Consider the following 22,505-nt stretch of genomic DNA (forward strand, 5'->3'; position numbering starts at 1 on the left):
ATCAGTTGAGTTCACGGCTCACAGTCCAGCCCCATCCTTCATCCCTTATCATCCGGGATCATGTCTCCATCACTTGATATCACTTGATCCTGATGCCTGATGGCACGCTGGAGGGGGTTGGAGAGGTGGGGGGGGGGGTGTCTGGGCGCTAGGAGTCTACAGATGCCCCTCCTCATGCAACCACTACTAGGGTAACCCCTCCCTTCCAAACCTCACTCTATGGCCAAGACTGTCTCATGGCCTGGTCGCCTTGTATCTGGGATGGGGGCGTGGGTCCTGAGGAAGGGAGAAGGGGTCACCCGCCCCCACCCCCAGAAATAGCCCACCCCATCCCAACCAGGCGCAGAAGAACACAAGGTCTGCAGATCAAGTTAAATGTCCAATTTATTTTTATAACTGGAAACCAGAATAAACTTGGTTTTGAACAAGCGTACAAATGAAATGGCAGACACATGCTCAACTGAACATCGTGACGTGGAGGGGGGAAAGAGGCCCCAAATCTTGTACAGAGAATCAAAGGAACAATAAATATTTCACTAAGCCGTATTGAAATGACCTCCTGTCATCTCAACATTTTTATCCATAATTAAAAAAAAATAATAAAGTGCCCGTTTCTCAAACGGGGCACCAATACCAAGCAATAATAAATAGTTCCAAACTTGTAGTAAAAGACAAAACCTCCAAGTAAACAACGAAAGCTCATACAATAAGTAATAGAAAAGGTAATAAAAATATTTCGCCTTGCCAGTACAAATGCAAACGACTGAAATCAATGTGACTTGCTTTGCAGGCTGAGTTACAAAGAGCACCAGAATCACGGGCTGACGCGGTCAACGAAACCGACGATGGGACTCAGGGCCGGGATGAAAGGCTCGCTGCCCCCCCACTTCCTCTCCTGGCTCAGGGGGTACCCCACGCACACCCCCCTCTCCCCGGGAAAGATCCTCTACTGGCAAGTGGCAGGTTCCAGTTGGGGGAGTTGGGGGAGCAACTTTGAAGAAAGTCGTGGCAGTGTGGAACCCGGCTGAGGTGAGCTGGGTCTCCGGGACGCGGGGCTCTCTCGCTGGGTGTTTCTGATTGGGGGGGCGAGCGTCTGAAACATGAAAGAGAAGCAAAAAAATGCTCGTTTCTCTGCCGTGGACAGAGACAAATCTTTGTGCTTTAGGATGGCTTGGTCCTGGCTTTCTGGTGACTCGGGGAAGTTGCTGAGAGCTGGCTAGCTTGTGGAACAACCTAGGATTCACCTCGGGGGGTGCGTGGGGGGGTGGGGGGAGCTCCAAGTACCTTTACGAGGTACCCAAGAGGAGAGGGCGGCCCTGGGGTGTTCCGGCCGAGCAGGCAGAAAACAGAATTCCCAGCTCACTCTGCAGCACGCCCGCAGGTCTGTCAACCTTCGCAAAGGTAATTAATCGGCAAGGAGCGAAGAGTGCGTTCGGCAGAGGCTCCCAGCAGCAAGATCTCTGCGTTTGTTCAAGAATCGTCCCCAAAGGATACTTGGTTAGACTTTCATAACCTGAAATAATGGTTTCGTCTATTTCCTGAAATAAAAAATGGCTTCCTGATATAGGTATTTTTTTTTAAAAAGGTATTATCCCTCATCCAAAAAACCACCACTCTATTATCTTAAAGCTACTTGGCTTTACAAAAGAGAGAGGAGAGAGAGAGAGAGAGAGAGAGAGAGAGAGAGAGAGAGAGAGAGAGAGAGAGAGAGAGAGAAGGAGAGGAACAGAGACAGAGAGCGAGGGGGAAAGACAAGAAATTAAATAAAACCAAAAGGAACAAATAAGGGACCCACAGAGGCTGGAGGCTGGAGAGGAAATGCAGAGGAAGGAGAGAGATGTGGAAAGGCACCGAATCCATCCAGGCCCTCGGCATTCGGAAGCTGACGGAATGTAGGTTTCAGAGAGAAAAAGCAGCAAAGCAGGGAAGAAAAGGCGACAGGCCAGCATTCCTGGTGGAGTGGACGGAGGTCCTTGCCCTGACGTGGCCTCCTTTCCTGAAATCCAGCTGGCCGTCCCTGCGCCTAGGGGACACGCCAGCATCTCCGCGGCCCGTGCAGGCAGACTGTCTTCCCAAGGACCCAAGGAAGCCGGTCCCGGTCCCCCGGTCTGCGATTCTTTCTGCTCCGAGGGGCAGGGAGGTGGCGGCAACGGTGACCGGCGGGAAGGAAGAGTCACTCTCTTAGCCCAGACAGCGGACGGGCGGCCTCTTCCAGAAAGGAGGGTTCTGCGAAATGGTACATCCTCACAAAAATGGAATTTTTTTGTTTCCCACTCAACACGAATCAAGAATTCCCATCGGGTCTGCTGCGGCCCCAACCAGGGAGCCTTCATGCTCTGAGATTCGGGGCATCAGTGAAGCGCCTCCAACGGTCCTGTGTATGGGCCGACACCCACAAAAATATATACAACTGCATTGATGGCGCACCGAAGCATTCAACTACTTCCTTTCGTTTCTTCTCCTCAAAGGTTGTCAAACAACCCTCTTTTTCTCCTGTACAATAGGACTTCACATACAAATTTTTTTTGCAATATTTTATCCTGCCAAATTAAAAAAATATATTATGGCAGCCTGTTTTGTTTTTGTTTTTTTTTCTTTTTATTTCCAAATTCACTAACAAAAAGGTACATTAAATCCCTTTAAAAGGACAAGCTTACAGTTAAAAAATTACAAGCTCCAGTAAAAATACAGCAAGTGCCTACATCATATGAACCAACCAATATATCCATTCCAGAGGGAGTTGAGAAGAGAAAAAAATAAGTACAGGTCAGAAATGTGATTTTTTTTTCTGCAAAGCAATAACAATATTAAGCACTTTTTTTTCTACATACTTTTTCTACATGGTGTAGCAATCCCCTTTTAATCCCCAAATACAAGTTTCTATACATTTTTTTAAATAAAAATTCAACACCCAAGGCAGAAAAAAATTTACTAAAACTCCGACTTTACAGTTTACAGTGACAAGAACAAATTTATAGACCCACCATTTAAATTTTACTGCAACATTTTCAAGGAAAAGAAAGGGGTTTTTTTTTTTCTCTTGTTTTGTCAAATGCTCAGGCATTCTCAATTATTACAAATACTGGTCCACTTTTACAGTAATCAAGAAATTTTAATATATATAATATATACTAAAACCCCATCACCAAAAGAAAAAACCAAAAAAAAAAAAAAACCAATATACACGCAGCCACTGTGGAATCTTCTTGATAACCTATTAAGCAAACTTGGGAAAAAAAAATGATCGCTCCAACACACATACACACAACTTTTTTTTTTTTTACCCTTTTATGTATCCAATACTGTAAACGTATTTTTAAGACAGTGCACTAAATTGAACTTTAGGAAAGAAATTAGACGTTGCTCCTGAATTGTTTTTTGTTTTTTTCTTTTTAATTCCACCATTTCAACTTGTCCCTTGTGTCACTTGAGTTTTATTTAATTCAGCAGTAAATCACCTTCATTCCACATCTAAGCAGTGTTGGTCCCCGGTCAAAGGGGCTGAGGGCGATTCAGTAACGAAGGGCCCGGCTGTGTGGCTTTAGCTCACGTTTGATCGGGTCTATGGCATTTTCACGTCCTCTATCTTCAACCAGGATATTAAAAATTTAAAGGAAATGTGGCTTTGTTTCTAAGGAACGTACTTTTTCTCGTTTAACATGTTTTTGTTAGAGTCTTTTCATTTCCAAACCCCCCCCTGCCCCCTCCCAAAAATAAAGGAAAAAGAAAAAAAGTTTTGCATTCGTCTCAAGAGACTGGAATAGGAAGATTAGTTTCAAGGCACTCACATCAAATTGAATGGCAGTAGGAAAAAACTGTCCAATAAATTATGATTTTATTTTGTTCTTTATAGTGCCAGTATTGTGAATGCCACGCTTAGCAACACTGACACTCAATCTCAACGTCCGATACAGTCAAACCCAGCTCTGGGGCCACAGAGAAGATGTTGCAATTTCTTGTTTAGAAGCCATTTCATTTAAATGCAAACAAAAGCATTAAAGTGCCGCCAACAGAAGTCAAATGTCTAATCTCAACAGGTCACCGATCAGTACCTTCCAACCTAACGGGACAGAACAAAGACACGGGGAGTAGCGCTGGTCGTGGTGGGATGGGATGGTCCCCGGATTTTCCAGGGAGAGGGGACACGGTCTCGGGGGCCCCGCAGCCTCTTGGGATGCCGATGCCATCAGTGGGCTGGCGTGGAAGGGGGAGAAGGCTGCTCCGCTCGCCTCCCTAGTGGGGTTCTCGTCTGTTTGGGGAAGTGATCCAGGGAGCAGCGTACCCCACTGCACAGCGGGCACCCAGGGGCCACCAACCTGCTCGGGTAAGGCTGAGCGACCCGCTGGGAACCTGCAGCAGGAAAGACGCTCTCCGCCAGCTCAGGGCAGCCCCCTAAAACTCCTGTTTGTCTGGCAGTGCTGAGTTTTCCGGGGGCCTCTAGTCCCCCCCTCTCCTGGCCCCCCAAGCTTTACTTAGCGAATGGAAAAGGTTGAAATCAACACAGAAAGGCCTCTAACACTCCGGACATTATCAGTGCTACATTTCCATTCCGATTCTGAAACAAAGTGCTACAACTTTAAAGATTGTAATCCGCTGTACATCCACCCCTCAACCCCCCCCCAAAAAAAATTTTTTTTAAAAAAAAAACATGCCACTTTTTATTTCAGGACCAAAAAATAAAATAAAGAAAAGAAAGAAAAATGATAAAGAATATAAAAGTAAACAACTTTAAAAGTCATTTAAGTGTTGGCTTCTTCACAAGAAATTACACATGCTTAGCTTAAATTTCAAAAAAGCAGCACCCTCCCCCCCCCACCCCGAAATTATAATTTAAAAAGATATGCGTCCCCTCGACATTGCTTGCGAGTCATTGCTCGGGTTACTACCGGGTTTCAAAAAAAATCATCATCATCTTCATCATCATCATCATCATAATAAAGGGATGGCTACCCAACAACAAAATCTTTTAAAAGAATGTTAACAGAAAGAAGAAAATGTACCTGCACATGCCAAACCAAAAAAAAAAAATTACAAAACCCAATAAATACAGAAATTATTGCACAGTTAAAAGGCTCCACAATATTTTTTTTTTTTACTGCCTTAATCCACCCTCGGGTTTCCATAGGACTTCGCAGACACAGGTCAGGTTGGAGGGCCGCCTCCCTTGGGCGTCAGGGACACGTGGGGGTGCTAAGTGGCGGTGACATGGATGGGGGAGGAGGAGGAGGGGGCGGATGGGGAGGATGCGGAGGCAAGTAAGTATCAGGTCAGCATTCTCCCGGCTGGCAAGAGAACCGAGAGAACGTTCCACCTCTGTACAGGGATGGGGCGCCCGCCCGGCCGCCCGCCCGCCCGACCCGTGCGCACACGCGCGCGCGCGCACCCAACACACGCACCCGCGCGCGCGCGCGCCCCGCTTAGCTGCGGTCGGCCTGCTCGATTTTGACGTCGTTAGTCAGCAAGTGCTCCCCGTGCCACTTTTTCATATGTTTCTCCAGGGTGCTGTAGACGCTGAAGGGCATCTGGCAGATGTCGCAGCGGTACACCTCCTTGCCGATCTGCCCGTGCGTCTTCATGTGGCGCGTGAGCTTGCTGCTCTGCGCGCACGCGTAGTTGCACAGCTCGCACTTGTAAGGCCGCTCGCCGGTGTGGCTCCGTCGGTGCACCGTGAGGTTGCTGCAGTTCTTGAAGACCTTGCCGCAGTACTCGCACGTGTCGCTGCGCCGGCCCTCCTTGGAGCTGGGCCGGCCGGGCCCGGGCCCGCCCAGGTGCGGCGTGCTGCCGCCGCTGGCCGTGCCGCTGCGCCCGGACAGCCCGCCGTCCAGCAGGTCCCCGGGCGGCGTGGAGAAGCGCAGGCTGCCGTTCTCGGACGAGTGCTCGGACGAGGTGGCGAAGGGCGACTGGCGCGCGTCCGTGAAGCCCAGGAAGGGGTCCTTCATGAAGTGGCGCGACGCGGCGTAGCCCACCAGCCACTGCGAGTACACGTTCTCGGAGGGGATGAGCGCGGCGGGCGGCAGCTCCAGGTCCTTCTCCACCTTGATGCGCTTGGCCGCGCTGTTGAGCCCGGGGCTGGGCAGCGGCGCGGGCTTGCGCGGGAAGAGCCCCGGGAAGGGGTCGGCGGGCGCGAAGCCGCCGCCGCGCCCGTTGACGGCGCCCACCACGCCGCCCACGCCGCCCACGCCCACGCCGCCCACGCCCACGCCGCCCACGCCCACGCCCACGCCGCCGGGGCCCGCGTCCCCGCAGCCGCCCGCCGCGTCCTCGTCGTCGTCCGCGCCGGGCGCGCCGGGCTCCCCGGGGGCGCCGCCGCCGCCGCCCGCGCCCGGCGCGCGCTTGAGGAAGGCGCCGCGCTTCTGCTTGTCGGCCAGCAGCTCCCCGTAGGGCGGCAGCGCGCCCAGGCCCACGTTCTCCATGACCTTGCCCAGCACCAGCGCCTTCTCGTCGGCCAGCGCCTTGGCGGCGGCGGCGGCGCCCACGGCGCCCGCCACCACCACGCCGCCGCCCACGCCGCCCACGCCCAGGCCCACGCCCACGCCGCCGTTCTCGCGGTTGCGGCTGAGCTCCGAGTCCATGCTGAAGCTGGACTCGGGCCGGCTCTCGTTCTCCAGCAGCAGCTCCTCCTCCTCCTCCTCCTCCTCGTCGTCGTCCTCCTCCTCGGGCTCGGCGCCCAGCGAGGACGGGTCGCTCTCGGGGTGGTGGTGGTGGTGGTGGCGCCGGCCGCCGCCCACGCCGCCGCCCACGCCGCCCACGCCGAAGTCGCCGCCGTCCTCGTCGCCCGCCTTGAGCCCGTCGCCCGCCAGCTCGCTGGTGCCCGGCTCCGGGGAGCTGGCGGCCGACAGCCCGTCGTCGGAGCGGCCGGCCAGCGAGCCCGCCTTGTGCATGTGCGTCTTCATGTGGCGCTTGAGCTTGCTCGCCTGCGAGCACGCGTGGTCGCACAGCTGGCACTTGTAGGGCTTCTCGCCCGTGTGGCTGCGCCGGTGCACGATGAGATTGCTCTGGAACTTGAAGGTCTTGCCGCAGAACTCGCAGGACTTGCTCTTGGCCGGCGGCTGCGGCGGCGGCGTGCCCCCCGGGGGCAGCGGGGGCAGCGGCGGCGTGCTCAGGAACGGGGACTTGGGGCTGGGCTGGAAGGGGTTCAGGAGCCGGTGCATGGGGTTGCCGCGGCCCGGGGACACGGGCGGCGGCGTGGAGCTGTTGCCCGCCAGCTCGCGCAGCCGCCGCGAGAAGTCCATGGCGGGCGAGTCGATGGCCATGGGGTTGAGGCGCATGACTCGGTCGAAGGCACTGGGGTGCTGGGCGACGAGCCCCATCTCCTCGGCACTGAGGCGGTGCGGGTCCAGGTGGTGGCGCGGCGGCGGGCTGAACAGGGGCGGCGTGCCGGGCAGGCGGCCCTCGCCGAAGCCCGGGTGGTCCCGCAGCAGCGGGCCCGTCATGCGCAGCAGGTTGAAGGGGTTGCTGTCGCCCAGGAAATTCATGAGCGGGGACTGCGCCACCGCCTCGGGCCCCAGCGGCGGCGGGATGGTCAGCCGCGGCGTGAGCGAGCTGCTGGCCGGGCCGGGCTCCAGGTAGATGCGGAAGCCGTGCGTGTTCTGCGCGTGCTGCAGCAGGAACCAGGCGCTGGTGAAGGGCTGCTTGCATGTCGTGCAAATGTAGCTGGAAGGCTCGTCTTTACCTGCGGGGACACGGGGGAGAGAGACGGGGGGGACAGCGTGAGCCAGGGGGCCGGGGGCGCGGGGTGGGGCAGGGGACCCAGAGGGACGCGCGCGCAGGGGACACCCGGCCGGCCCCGCCAGAAGGAGGACACATCACTTGGGGGCACAGGCCTGGCACCACCCAAAGGGACACGTACACAGGGGACACCGGGCCAGCCCCGCCCAAAGGGATGCACCTGCAGGGGACACGGGGCCGACCCCGCCCGAAGGAGGACACATCTCTTGGGGGCACAGGCCTGGCACCGCCCAAAGGGACACGTACGCAGGGGACATCGGAATGGCCCCACCCAAAGGAGGACACATCTCTTGGGGCACAGGCCTGGCACCACCCAAAGGGACACGTACACAGGGGACACCGGGCCAGCCCCGCCCAAAGGGATGCACCTGCAGGGGACACGGGGCCGACCCCGCCCGAAGGAGGACACATCTCTTGGGGGCACAGGCCTGGCACCGCCCAAATGTACACAGGGGACATCGGAATTGCCCCACCCAAAGGAGGACACATCTCTTGGGGCACAGGCCTGGCACCGCCCAAAGGGACATGTACACAGGGGACATCGGAATGGCCCCACCCAAAGGAGGACACATCTCTTGGGGGCACAGGCCTGGCACCGCCCAAAGGACATGTACACAGGGGACACCGGGCCAGACCCGCCCAAAGGGATGCACCTGCAGGGGACACAGGGCCGACCCCGCCCAAAGGAGGACACATCTCTTGGGGCACAGACCTGGCACCACCCAAAGGGACATGTACACAGGGGACATCGGAATGGTCCCACCCAAAGGAGGACACATCTCTTCGGGGCACAGGCCTGGCACCGCCCAAAGGGACATGTACACAGGGGACATCGGAATGGTCCCACCCAAAGGAGGACACATCTCTTCGGGGCACAGGCCTGGCACCGCCCAAAGGGACATGTACACAGGGGACATCGGAATGGCCCCACCCAAAGGAGGACACATCTCTTGGGGCACAGGCCTGGCACCACCCAAAGGGACACGTACACAGGGGACACCGGGCCAGCCCCGCCCAAAGGGATGTACTTGCAGGGGACACAGGGCCGACCCCGCCCAAAGGAGGACACATCACTTGGGGGCACAGGCCTGGCACCGCCCAAAGGGACACATACACAGGGGACATCGGAACGACCCCACCCAAAGGAGGGCATATCTCTTGGGGGCACAGGCCTGGCACCGCCCAAAGGGATGCATGTGCAGGGGACACCAGGCTGGCCCCGCCCAAAGGGGCCACGCAACCCCACGGGGGAGGGGGACACTGGGCTGGCCCCACCCAAAGGAGGACACACCCTCTTGGGGGCACAGGCCTGGCATCGCCCAAAGGGACTTGTACACAGGGGACACCGGACTGGCCCCGCCCAAAGGGGGACACACCCCCACAGGGGCACCGGGCTGGCCCTTCCAAAGGAGGACACACCCCCTTGGGAGCACAGGTCTGGCACCACCCAGAGGGACGCATGCGCAGGGGACACCAGGCTGGTCTCACCCAAAGGGGGACGCATTCCCACAAGGCCACTGGGCTGAGCCCCACCCAAAGGGGACGCACCTGCACAGGGTGAGGTCACTGGGCCAGTCCCACCAAAAGGGGAACACACCCTCACAAGGGCACTGGGCTGGCTCTGCCCACAGGGGATGCACCACCACGGGGCCACCTGCTGGCCCCACCCAAAGGAGGGCACATCCCCTCGGGAGCACAGGTCCACCCAGAGGGACGCGTGCGCAGGGGACATGGGGCTGGCCCCGCCCAAAGGGGGACACACCCCCACAGGGCCCCAAGCTAGCCCTGCCCAAAGGGGGATGCACCTGCCTGGGGTTGGGTCAGTAAGCTCGCCCCGCCCAAAGGAGGACAGACCCACGAGCCTCTCCACCAGGCCCCAGCTCCTCAAGCCCAGGGACTCAGCAGGTGACTCAGGGAGGTGTGCCAGCCCTTGCTTCCGGAAAGTGAAGATCTCAGGGGGATTTGGTCTGGGGCCACACCCGCCAGCACTCAGGGGCCACTCCTGCGGGTCAACAAGGGGATCAATTGTGGTGCCAGGAATGGACCAGAATTGCCGCCATATGCAAGCTGAGTGCGGAAGCGACTCTCTCCCGCCCCCAAGGGAAGGTCCTCTCATCCTCCATCACCTCGCAGCCCAATGCGGTGGCCTCGTGGCCATGCAGGAGTCTGGTCACTGGAGCTCAGCGAGCTCCCAGTCTGGGAGCCTCTGGGCTCTCACTCCATACCTGTGACCACCTCAGCCAGTCCCCGAACCAAGGCGCCACAGCGGCACACACTCCAGCAACTGCATTCACATGCACGTGTGTACATGTGTGCGTGCATGTGTGTGCCTGGGTGCATGTGCACACGAGTGAGCTGTCCTGTGAGTGGACGGGCTGAGCTGCTCCCTGGCCTCTGCCCCATCAAGCCAGCAGCTCCCGTTCTTGCAGCAAGGGTGCCCGAGGTGACCCCGACACTGACTAGGGGACCACAGTCGCCCCCGCACCTCCTCAGTCCCGTCGGGGGGTTCCTGCCAACCACAAGTGCCTCTGCCAAACACCATGCTCCAGGGGCTCTCCCGGGGTCCTCGGGCATCTGGGGGTCTCGGCAGTGGGGGCCTGACAGCTGGGTGCTGGGGTTCCGCAAAGGTGCTGCTCCAGCCTCAGTGCTCAGGAACCAGCAGGGCTGCGCCCAGCCGCCTTCTGGAAACCAGGCGGTGTAGGGGTGGAGCTCAGGGCCACCCACGTGCCAGGCTGCCCGCCCGCACACAGACCTTGTGAAAAGAAAGGGCTGGGCAGGGCTCGGGCACCCAGAGCTGCAGGGCGTGCTTGGAAGGTGGGAGCCCAACGTCAGTCCCGGGGTAGCCGCCCTCCAGGCCCACACAGCCTGTGCCCACCGCTGCACGTGGCGGTGATGTCACAAGCAAATCAGAGTGGACACAAATGTCACAGGCCTTTCCCTCGGGGGTGTCACCCCATGGAAGCTTTGCGTTTCCCCCAGAAGCTGCCATCCGCAGGGCAGGAACGGATGGGCAGTTCCTCCCCAACGCCACGCAAGGCCACGCACACGCGCTGCCCTCCCCCAGGCCTGTCTATCGCCCTTGCACCTTCCTGAGAGACCCCACTCTCCATCACAGCCTCCCACCACGACCTCTGAGCCCCATGTGAGTGAGATTTACTTTCATTTTACTCAACAGGCTACCAGAGAGGGCTGGGGAGCTGCACCCTTAGGAAGGCTCAGGGGCCTTAGCACCTGGACAGGACAGCAGGGAGGGCACTGGCCTTGCACAGGTTCAATCCGCAGCATCCCATAGGGTCCCCCGGGCTCCACCAGGAGTGATCCCTGAGTGCAGAGCCAGGAGTGACCCTGAGCATCACCCAAAACAACACTGAAAGAGACAGGAACTCAGCGCCCCAAGGTGACGACTGTCCGACTCTTTGAGCTCAGCCTAAGGTCCAAGATGTCCCTAAGCCACATGGCAGCATCACAGGAAGGCGCTGTCCAAGCTTGGAGGCACCCTGGCCAGAACTCGGGACAGGCAGGACAGTGAGGAGCCTGAGGGCGGGTCCTGTGTCTCAGGATGAGGACGCATGAGGAGGAGAGAGACGGGAAGGAAGACAGGAAATCCCAAGGAAGCCTGGGTCAGGAGGACCTCGGGGAAAGTGCCAGCGTGGCACGAGCCCGTCTGAGGTCCCATCCCCCTAGGGTGCCCGAGCTCAGCCAGGAGTGCTCTCTGAGCACAGAGTTGGAGCAAGCCCCAAGCGAGCACTGCTGGGTGGGTTCTAGGCCCCACAAAAATGTGTTTTGAACTAAGACCAGCTCCAGGAGATGTTGGGATGCCGCTGGCTTCTCCGGCACCACTGTCCCAGAAATGTCCCCGTGGAAAGCAGCAGGGAGGCCTTCTCGGCAGGTGGGCAGCTCCCCGTGGGGGTGGGGTGTCAGACATATGCACACACGTACACACACACACACCATCCCCATCCTGTGTACACACCACACACACACACACACACACCATCCCAATCCCGTGTCCACACACAACACACACTGTCCCCATTCCACGTCCATACACACACACACACACACACACACACACACACACACACACACACACACACACACCGTCCCCATCCTACATCCCCTCCACTGGTCCCACTGCCCTGGTCACTGAAATGCATGGGGGAGGTGACTCAACTCGACGCTCTCCCAGCCATTGTGGCCACCTGCCCATCTTTTTTCTGAAGCCAGGGGACAGCCAGTGATCAATAAGAAGAAACACAAAGAGAAAGAAAAGTCCCTTTTGGACAGCGGCTAAGGACACAGATGAAGTGCTCTTAAGGCGAGGAGGGAAAGGCGCGGGGTGGGGGGGAAGGATTGGTAAAGTTGATTGGTCCTTTGAAATCCTGCCCGTCAAATAGCCGTCCAGTCAAACGAGGGCGACAAAAGACTGGGGTGGGGCAGGGGATGAAGCCCCAGCCAATGGCTGTCATTATGCCCCGGGCTCAGACAGAGGGCAAGAGAGCAGAGTTCTCACCCAAACCTCACCCAACGCCCAAGAAAAGCCGGGGGGATGGGGGGAAGGGGACGGACAGGGAGCCACTGGAACACTGCCCTGGAGAGGCCAATGACGGGTCACAGAGCAGCAGCCCCAGCCGGGGAACACGGGTGACAAGGCCTCCAGAGGCCGATTCCCAGACCAGGAGCCCAAACACTGCTCAAGAACCAGGCTCGGGGCTGGAGCGATAGCATAGCAGGTAGGGCGTTTGCCTTGCACGTGGCCGACCCGGGTTCGATTCCCAGCATCCCATAGGGTCCCCTGAGCACCGCCAGGAGTGACTCCTGAGTGCAGAGCCAGGAGGAACCCCTGTGTGTCGCCGGGTGTGACCCAAAAGGCAAAAAAAAAAAAAAAAAAACAGGCTCGGACAAGAGCAGGCCTCTGGGCCCTGGCACAAGCAGATGGCACCTGGCAGGACCAGGGGGCGGGTGGGGTGACAGGGTACGGGGGTAGGGGAGAGACAGGCATGTAGCAAGACCCAAAACCACCCACTTACACCACAACTTCTCCCCCATCTGGGGGTTTTCCCTACAAAACTTTCTCCTTTTTTTTTTTTTTTTTGGTGTGGGAGCCATGCCCGGCAGTGCTCAGGAGTACCCCAGGCAGGCTCAGGTGCTGGGACAGAACCCAGGTCAGCTGCCTACGAGGCAAACGCCCACCCCGCTGCACTACTGCTCTCGCCCCAACCTGCTGCAAAACTTCCATCCAATTCTCAAGAACCCACAAACCCACCTTGACGCTAATGCTTGGAGACAGGCCCACGGGCCACGGCCCTGACTCCCGGGCCGAGAGTCGGTGCCTGCCCTCCGGTTCCCACCTGACCAGAGCACAGAGCCGCCTAAGCACCTCCACCCTGCAGCTCGGATCCCCGCCCCCCTCCCTCCCCACCTCCTTTTCCAGCATCTTCCTTTCCTTGGGGCTCTCCGGGGCTGAGGTGGCTGATGAAAAGATTCAAGGGGGTGGGGGGTCCCCAAAAACGGCAGCTGCAAGAACACGTGTGGCTGGGAATGCGCGTGGCTGCATGTCCTAGGGTTCAGGTGATTTTACTTCTTATTTGAAAACGAAAAAAGGCCAAAAAGAAAAGACTCTTCTTGGAGGTTGAAGCGATAGCACAGCAGGTAGGGTGTTTGCCTTGCACGCAGCCGACCCGGATTCGATTCCCAGCATCCCATATGGTCCCCCGAGCACTGACAGGAGGAATTCCTGAGTGCAGAGCCTGAAGTAGCCCCTGAGCAATGCTGGGTGTGACCCAAAAAGAAAAAAAAAAAAGACTCTTCTAACACAGCCCAGCACCACATGGGAGGAGGCCCCAGCAGCTGGACCAGGAAGACGGGGTAGGTCTCAGGGCTCATCTCCCTACACTCCTGCACCTAGACTCTCCCTGCACCCTGACTCTCCTCAGTACCAGGCTGAGCCCGTCGGGGAGTCTAGCATCTTCCGAGCGGTTCTGCCCTCCAAGGCCCTCCCCAGCCCACTCTCCTCCTCTCCCACTGCCTCTTTTCTAGAAGAAAGTGTGTGGTTCCTTATCACACCCGCAACTGTCTCGAGCCCAGGAGCAGCCCTGAGCCCTGGCCTGCTGGCTTCCAAGAATGGAACAAGGTCCGAGAGTCCATGACAGGCCTCAGAATGGGTTTCCGCTGGAAGCTTACACTGCGGTTTACACTCCGGGCACACGCAGTTGGCCGAGGCTGGGTGGGACAGTCCTGGCTATCCACTCCTCACATGGCCGCGGCTTGCGTGGGGCTGAGAGCGAGTGGGGGCCGGGGGTCACAGGGCTTCCTCCCCATGGCTGCAGCAGCCTCGGAGTCCCTAGCCATGCCCGCCACGTCCCCTGGCTCCAGCCAGGCTTCCGGAGCCCAGCCCTGCCCTGCCGGCATCCTTCTCCCCCAGACATTTCAGGTGCCCACACCCACTGTCTGTGCTGGAATGGAAGCCCCTTCGAGCACCCAAATTCATCACCCCAGGGTTCTCAGCACCCCAAGACCCTCTCAGGATGGAGCGGCTAAGTCACAAAGCCTCTCTGGGCCCTGGCTCCCTCGTAAGTGGAACTGGGTACTCCACTGCACCCCCCAAAGTGCTGGGCAGGGCCAAGCAGGGTCCTGACTGTGGTCTCCGTGACTCTCTCTGTGCAGATGTGACAGCTGGCACTTGGCTTTATTTGGGGGACACCCAACCACTTCCCAGGGGCACCTGGGAGCCGCTTCTGCTGACTGGACAGCCCAGTGACCGGACTGGCAATGCCCTGCAGGGCTTAGGATCCTACGGCCACACCCAGCGGGCTCACTTGGCAGTGCTCGGGGGACCACAGTGGTGGGGACTGAGCTTGGGGTCTCTGCAGCCAGCCCTCGATCCCTCTTCAAGCCCTGAGCTTGGGTTCCTAGTGTTTGGTGCTGATCGACCCTCCCTGGGGGTCCGTATGGGGGGTGAGAAGGGGTGACGTCTCTCTGGCAGTACTAAAACCAGGAAGAACCCCCAGGTAGCTTCTGGGGCATTGAGGTGCAGGGAGGTACAAGCGTGAAAACCTTGAGGAAGCATCTTATGTTACCGGGAAGCTTGGCATCCAACTGGACAGAGGGAGGGCAGGTCCCCACTGCTGTTAACGCCAAGCGAACTCGGCATTCATCTAGCCTGCCCGTGCCCAATTTGACACTAATAAAGGCACAAGAAAAGGACCAGAAGCCGACTTCTTCTTCCATGCCAAGACTGCCGCCCTGTGAGACGCAGAGCCTGGGCGTCCCTCCCGGCCCCTGCACGAGCTGGCCCCGACCGACGTCCCGCAGAGTGTCCTCCAAGGCTAGACGGCCCGCCCTGGAGGCTGCCCTCTGACCTGGGTCTGCACTCCCCGTTTGCAAAAACACTGCACAGCTGTTCACCACCGTGTCCAGGGTCCGAGCTCAGATGCTCGACCCCCAGCCCAGACCCACCTGCCGGGAAGCAACCTTCTTGCTATGCCTTTTGTCACTGTGAAACCTGCCGAGAGAGGACGGGGGGCCTCCTGCCCCGCTGCAGACCACCTTGACCTTTACAGAAACCCAGCTGGGAACCCCCCCAGGGTCTGGCTGCTGTGGGGAGTTGCTAGGGAAGGGGGCCTGAGAAGCCACCCTGGGGGAGGCAGGGACAGGAAGTGGCTCTGGGTGAGGCGGGGACGGTGGGAGGGAGTTGCTTCTCTTCTCTCTGGAGGCCAGTGCCCGCTGCCCGGGGGAGGACAGCCCTTCTGGACTCTCAAGCCACTTCGGGTGCTGTCTGCACAGCTCCCGAGGAATCACCGGGGTCTCTGCCCACCCCGGGGAGGGGGGAGACGCCCCTTCCTCCGTTCCAGGCTGCCTCCCTGTCCCCAGCCCTGGAGGCTGTGTCCAGTGGCCGCATCTGAGGCTGGGCTCCTGCATCTAGACCGGCCAGCCATTGCACCCGATTCTCACGGCCTCTGTCCAGCGCAGCTCTGGGGGGAGGGGAGGGGAGCGGGGGGCTGACCACAGCACGGCCGCAGGCCCACACGCAAGGGCTGACAGCCTGAGAGGTAAACGCAAGCAGGGACAACATGGCGGCTGAGTCCTGGACGGAACACCCATGCCCCCAGGCTGCTGGGCGGCGGGTAGAACCAGGCAAGGGCTGTGTGCCCGGGGTGGGCGGGTGGGCTCCCCGTCCTCATGCACCCCTTTTGTGAGCTGAGATGCTCAGGTGTGCGGCAAGAGCGAACCACTCAGGACAACCACACTGGCTGTCTCATGGAAAGGCCCAGAAGCCCTTGGCAGGATGGGGGGGGGGGGGGCGTTATCCCCTACTCCACCCCCCAGCACCATCCAGACATCACCAATCCATCCCCGACTCCCCAGCCAGAGCCCAGAAACCTGGGGCCCCGGGGGGACAGGTCACCTAAACCAGGGGCCACAGCCCCCACTATCCCCCCTGGGTGTGACAGAGGGGAACAGGGGGTCCCAAGAGGGTGTGGCTCATGGGGTCTGGGGACTCTCCAGGGGAACTGAGCCCGTAGTGGTACCAGGGGGCAGGGCTCAAGTCCTCCCACCCCGTCCCTCTATCCCCACACTGGGACCATCCATACACGTGCCAAGGGGTTCCGAGCCCCAAGGGGCTGCTCTGTCCACACCCGCTGAGCTCTGTGCTGTGCTGTGAGGACCCCGGGCTGCAGACACACACACAGCTCCTGCATCTCTGTCCACCGCTGCCCAGGTGGGCACTGACACTCCCACCTCCAGGCACTGGGGTCTGCCCCACCTGAGGGGGCTGCCGGCCCAGAGCGGACTCAGCCCAGGCTCCCCTGATCAGGTCAGCAGGACACACGACCGCCCTGGGCAGTTACACCAACCACCCTAGATGCTGGGGACCCCCAGGCACGGGCTCAGCACCCACCTCCAAGTCACCAGCCCCAGAGCACCATTCCAGCATGAACCCCTCTGCTCTCTCTCGCTCCCCCCCCCTCTCTCTCCCCCTCTCTACATCTCTTTCTCCCAGTCTCTGTTTCTGTCTCTCTCTATCTCTGTCTCTCTGTATCTCTCTCTCTGTCTCCCTCTCCAGACCCATGATTCTGCTCAGTCGGTACTGACCAGTGCTGGGCCAGGGAACCCATGGCCACTTGGTGGGCTCTAAGAGCCAAGGGGCAACAAGGGTCAGCATTGTCAGGGAGGGTCCTGGGCCTGTGCTGGGCCCCACAGGCACGTGGGTGCATCCACCTCCCAAGGCTGCCCACTCCGCGTGGCCAGCAGTGAAGAGGATTCTGACCCAGCAGGGCCTGGCAACTCCTCCTTGGAGCCGCAGGCCTGGGGCAGGAAGGGCCACATCGGACCCTTGGCGAGGAGGAAGGGGCCTGGCAGGGGGAAGCCCCTGAGGGTCTGGGGACATGGAGACCCCCCTCATGGAGACAAGATGCTTCCCTTCACGTCCCCTGGACAGCAGCACACCCCCAAACCCGAAGCCCGGCTCTGAGCTAAGATGACTCTGGGGGGCAGGTTCCCATGCCCCAGGGAGCACCTGGGCACGGGCACACTCTCAGGCGGGCACCGTGAGAGGAGAGGCAGAGTCCAGCCAGGTATGAGCAGCCCTGGACACAGACCAGAGAGCAAGGCGCCTACCCCACAGGGGGCACTGGCTAAGCCCCCACGGCCTGTCCCGGGAGTCAAGCTGAGAAAGGGGCGCTGCTGATCACGGAGTGAGGTCTCCAACCCCCAACCCCCAGGGTGAGTCTGTGAGCACCCGTGGGGGGTCATCTCCCCCTCCACCCCCAGGGCAAGTCTGCATATGCCCACGGAGGACATCTCCCCCCAGGGCAAGTCCACATATGCTGGGGGGGGGGGACATCTCCCCCGAGGGTGAGTCTGCACATGCCCACGGGGGACATCTCCCCCACAGCACCAGGGCGAGTCTGCAGGTGGCCATCCTGTCCCTTCAGCCAGGCTTTCCCACACCCACAGCCCCGTCCCAGCCCAGAGGACACTCACTGGGGCGCTTATTCTGCCCCTAAGACCTTAAGACAACCAGGAAGACACGCATAGGTGACCTGCGGCCAGCGCTGTGGAGGACTCAGGGTACCTGGCCTTCCTTCGCACTCCACTTCTGCTGCAAGAAGCCCACTGGGTTCCCCACGCTGGGCGGAGGTCACCCCTTCTGGGGACTTGAGTGACCCAAGGGAAGCCTTCCACAGAGTCGGCGTGAGGTCATTCGGGGCCTCACAGCGGGGGCGAGCCAGGGCGGGAAGGCAGGGAGGTGTGGAGGTGGGACAGGGGCTCAGAGGGCAGGTTGAAGGGGGGTGCAGGGACCTCTGTAAGCATACGAAGGCTTGGAGCTAGAACCAGGCCCCATCCCACCACACGCAACGTCCCTCGAGCCGAGAGCTGGTGGGGACAAGAAAACCTCGGACAACAAGACTCCAGTTCCTGCATCTCATCCACACGCCCTCGGAGGGGAGGCGCCTTCAGGAACAGGGCGCTCCAGGCTCTCGGTAGAATAGCGAGGCCTTCGGGTGCACAGGCAGCTGCAGGCACCACCCCACGCTTCCCACCCCCCCCAACAGTCTCGATTTCAACTGCCCGTGTCTGTGGTTGCCAGGTGTGCAGCTGGGGCCCAGGAAGCGGCCACAGACCTGAGAGGGCCTCGCGCGGCTGACCGCGGGGCCAGGGCAGGGTGAGAAGAGCCATCTGGAGTGAGGTGGCAGAGCCGAGGCCGACACACACGGCGGGACTTCACACAGCGACGACCCGCCCAGGTGTCCTGAGGGCTCGGGCACAGCCCACCCCGGAAGCGGCTTCCCTGTCAGGCGAGCACCGAGTCTGACGCCCCTGAAACCACCCGCACGTCTGCCCCTAAAGGAGCCTTCCCTTCCCCGTGGGCTCACACGCTTCATGTTCCCAGAAACAATTCTACAAAAATAGGGACAGGAATTGAGCCAGCCCGCAGCAAGAGAGCACACGGGACAAACCACCCTTATCAGATTATATATTTTTTAGGGTTTTGGGGCCACACCTGCCAGTGGTACGGGCCGTACTCCTGGCCCTGTGCTCCAGGACCACTCTTGGTGAGGGTTGGGGGGCCAAGGTGGTGCTGGGTATTCAAACCTGGACCGGCCTCATGCAAAGCAAGCACCTGAACCTCCGAACTATCTCTGCCCCATCTTTATTTTTTAATGGAAAAATTCAGACACACATTAAGAAAGAAACAGACAAGGATTGTGAGCCAGAGGTGCTCGCATGTACACCTGTGTGCAAGTGTGTATACACATGTGCACCTGTGTGTTTGTATGTGCACATGTGCGTATGCGTGTGCATGTGTGTACACATGTGTGCGTGCATGTATGCAGTGTGCATGTGTGTATGCATGTGAGTGCCTGTAGTTCGTTTGCGCATGTGTCCACGTGCACATGGAGGTATACATGTGTGCATATGTGCATGCAGGTGTGTATGTGTGTGCAGGTGTGAATATGCATGCACGTGTGCACTTGTGTGTTTGTGTATACACATGTACACATGTGCGTACACATGTGTGCATGTGCGTATATATATGTGAGCGCATGTATGCAGTGTGCATGTGTATATGCACATGAGCGCCTGTGTTCATGTGCGCATGTGTACATGTGTGAATGTGGGTATACGTGTGTGCATATGTGTGTGCATGTGCATATATGCATGTGCACGTGTGAATATGCATGCATGTGTGCATGTGTGTGTACGCATGTGCACATGTGTGTGCATGTGTGTACACATATGTGCGTGCGTGTATGCAGTGTGCCTGTGTATATGCATGTGAGCACCTGTGTTCGTGTGCATGTGTGTACATGTGTGAATGTAGGTATACATGTGTGCATATGTGTGCATGTGCATATATGTGCGTGCATATGTGAATAGGCATGCACGTGTGCACCTGTGTATGTACACATGTACACATGTGCATGTGTGTATGCAGGTGTGCATGTGTGTGTGCGTGTGTGTACACACATGTGCGTGCGTGTATGAAGTGTGCATGTGTGTTTGCACGTGCGCACCTGTGTTTGTGTGCACATGTGTACATGTGTGAATGTAGGTACATGTGTGCATATGTGAGTGCATGTGCGTATATGCGTGTGCAGGTATGAATATGCACACGTGTGTGCTCGGAGCTCAGCGAGCACGGCTGGGCAGCCACGGCACAGCATGCTGGCAGGGCCCATGTCTTCTGTCCCCGAGGCTCAGGACACCCCCCATCGTCATCATCTGTGCCTCTGGTCACCTGGACAGCCCCTTCCTGCCTTCTCTGAGATCCACCCACATCTGCCCGCTCCACCCGGGAAGGGTTGCGGGGGCACCGGGTCTCGCCTGGGTGGCAGCACATTCCGTTCTGAGGAGATAATTGGCATGGCGGAGCGCCTCCACGCCGAGTGACAGAGGTTAGCCAACGCAGGGGAGGCGCGTTCCCAGCCACGACAAACAAGTCGTAATATATGGACGCGGGGCTGAGCGGCGGCGCCGCCAAAGTGCTCAGGTCCGCGGGGATTGATAAAACATAGGAAAACAGCAGACGAGCACTTGTAAATTTGGCTCATTTGTCTCTGAAGTTAAAGGTTATTCCCTTGTTCTGAATCTGTAATAAAAACATGCTAGCCCAAGGTTTGTGGGGAATGTTTGAATATTTAAATTGTGTCTAATGATAGGCAATTACAGGGGGGACTCCGGCAAGGGGGGGCACTGTCTGGCTCACCACGCGTTCTTCCTCTGATGACTCACTTCGCCTCGCCAACCCCACCCACCCCTGGTCCCCAGACCTCAGCGGCCGACCGACCAGGGCCCAGGGACCCCCACACTCCACACTCCCCGGAACCAGCCTGGTCTGGTGGATCTGCCTGGTGGGGTCTTTTTCCTTATTGTTAGTCTTTGGGGCGCATTCCGTGTGCAGTGCCTGTCCCTGGGGCAGCTCGGCCATCATCCCCCGGGCTCACAGCGGACCCCATCCCCGAGCCGGGCACCGGGAAACGCCTGCCAGAGGGCGCATCCTCCTGGCCCGCCAAGGAGTCTGTCTCCACGGGAGGACAGGGGGCGGCTGGCAGGGCCCCAGCTGCGCCGCCCTGGGGTGGCACGAGCTCCCGCCCGCAGCAGAGATGCCCGCCCGGCCTGTCGCCCGACAACCCAGGTTAACCAACTGCAGTGTGCAAGTAACCCCAGCCAGCTTGTCACCGAGCACAAAAGTCATCAGCGAGTGAATGTTCTTTTCTGCACCACAATTAAGACGAATCAATACGACGTGCCACAAATGGTATTTTACTCTCAATAAGAACTCGAGCTGAGTTTATTCAGAATATTTTAGCGCTTCCCCGGGGGATTTTGGGCCGCCGCAGATGGCAAATAAAGTACTCAGCCTAAGGCTACAGCACATTATGGTAATTCTAATGTCAGATGTACTTTAATATACAGCTCTATTTAATCACCCCATTATTTCACATTTCCATATGAAAAACCCGCGGCTCTTCTGCAGCCCTTGCCTGTGCCTCGGTGCCAGCTCGCTCCACCCGGCCCGCGGCGGGGACACCGGCAGGCCAGATCCTCACCAGGCCCCGGCAGCGTTCGGAGTCCCTGCAGGACGGCGTCGGGGGACGGGCACCCCGGCCGCACACAGGTGCACAGGACAATTCCTGGGTGCACGTGGGCCCACGCCTGCGTGCAAGGCAGCCGCCGCTGACCAGTGTCACTGCAGGGCTAGGGCTGGGGGTGGGCAGGGCCAGGGGCTGAGACACTGATTCTCACCCACTCACTCACCCCAGGAAAGCACCCGCAGGGCCGAGAGGGGAGAAATGGGGCAGAGGCGGCTGCGGGTGCATGCAGGAGGTCCTCAGGTCAACCCTGCAGGGTCCAGGCCGGGCCACAGAGCGCCAAGACCAGGTCCTGGGGAGCAGAGTCCAGAGGCCCGGCTGGCTAGGCCCACCAGAGGCAAGGGGTGGGAGAGCCCAGAAGAGCCTCGGCCAGCACAAAGCCCTCTGGGTGCCAGCTGCAGACCCTGGAAAGGGGTCAGGGTGGTGGAGGGACCACTGGCCTCAGGCCCTCCAGGGCACCCCAAGAGTGAGGCAGCACCGTCCACTCACAGAATTGTGGGAAGGGTTAGAATAGCACAGAGGGAAGGAGGGAAGAGAGGGAAGGAGGAGGGAAGGAAGGAAGGAAGGAAGGAAGGGAGGGAGGGAGGGAGAGAGGGAGGAGGGAGGGAAGGAGGGAGGGAGGGAGGGAAGAAAGAGAGAGAGAAAAAAGAAAAGAAAGAAAGAAAGAGAGAGAGAAAGAGAAGGGAGGGAGGGAAGGAGGGAAGAGAGGGAGGGAGGAAGGAAGGAAGGGAGGGAGGGAGGGGGAGGGAGGGAGGGAGGGAGGGAGGGAGGGAGGGAGGGAGGGGGAGAAAGAAAGAGAGAGAGAAGGGTGGGAGGGAAGGAGGGAAGACACAAGGAATGAAAGGAGGAAGAAATGAAAGAGGAGGGAAGAAAAGAAGAAAGAGAAAGAAAGAAAGAAAGAAAGAAAGAGAGAGAGAGAAGGGAGGGAGGGAGGGAAGGACAGAAGACACAAAGAATGAAAGGAGGAAGAAAGGAAAGAAGGAAGAAAAGAAGAAAGAAAGAAAGAAAGAAAGAAAGAAAGAAAGGAAGGAAGGAAGGAGGGAGGGAAGGAGGGAAGACACAAAGAACGAAAGGTGGAAGGAAGGAAGGAAGGAAGGAAGGAAGGAAGGAAGGAAGGAAGGAAGGAGAAAAAGAGAAGGAAAGAGAAAGAGGGGAGGAAGGGAGGGAGGGAGGAAG

The 22,505-nt window shown here is 58.7% G+C and overlaps 1 protein-coding gene across 4 annotated transcripts in view; it reads right to left on the bottom strand.

Annotated features, from left to right (window-relative positions):
• Positions 1-5,392: 5,392 nt before the first annotated feature.
• Positions 5,393-22,505, bottom strand: part of BCL11B (BCL11 transcription factor B) — an 88,378-nt gene continuing 71,265 nt past the window's right edge. For all 4 annotated transcript variants that reach the window (XM_056135490.1, XM_056135492.1, XM_056135491.1 and 1 more), the window contains one exon: positions 5,393-7,672. In XM_056135490.1, coding sequence (XP_055991465.1) covers positions 5,418-7,672 — 2,255 coding nt within the window. In that variant the 3' untranslated portion in view covers positions 5,393-5,417. The remainder of the gene's footprint in view (positions 7,673-22,505) is intronic.

This window comes from Sorex fumeus, unplaced genomic scaffold (assembly GCF_029834395.1).
Source record: "Sorex fumeus unplaced genomic scaffold, SorFum_2.1 ptg000120l, whole genome shotgun sequence".
Lineage (NCBI taxonomy): Eukaryota > Metazoa > Chordata > Mammalia > Eulipotyphla > Soricidae > Sorex > Sorex fumeus.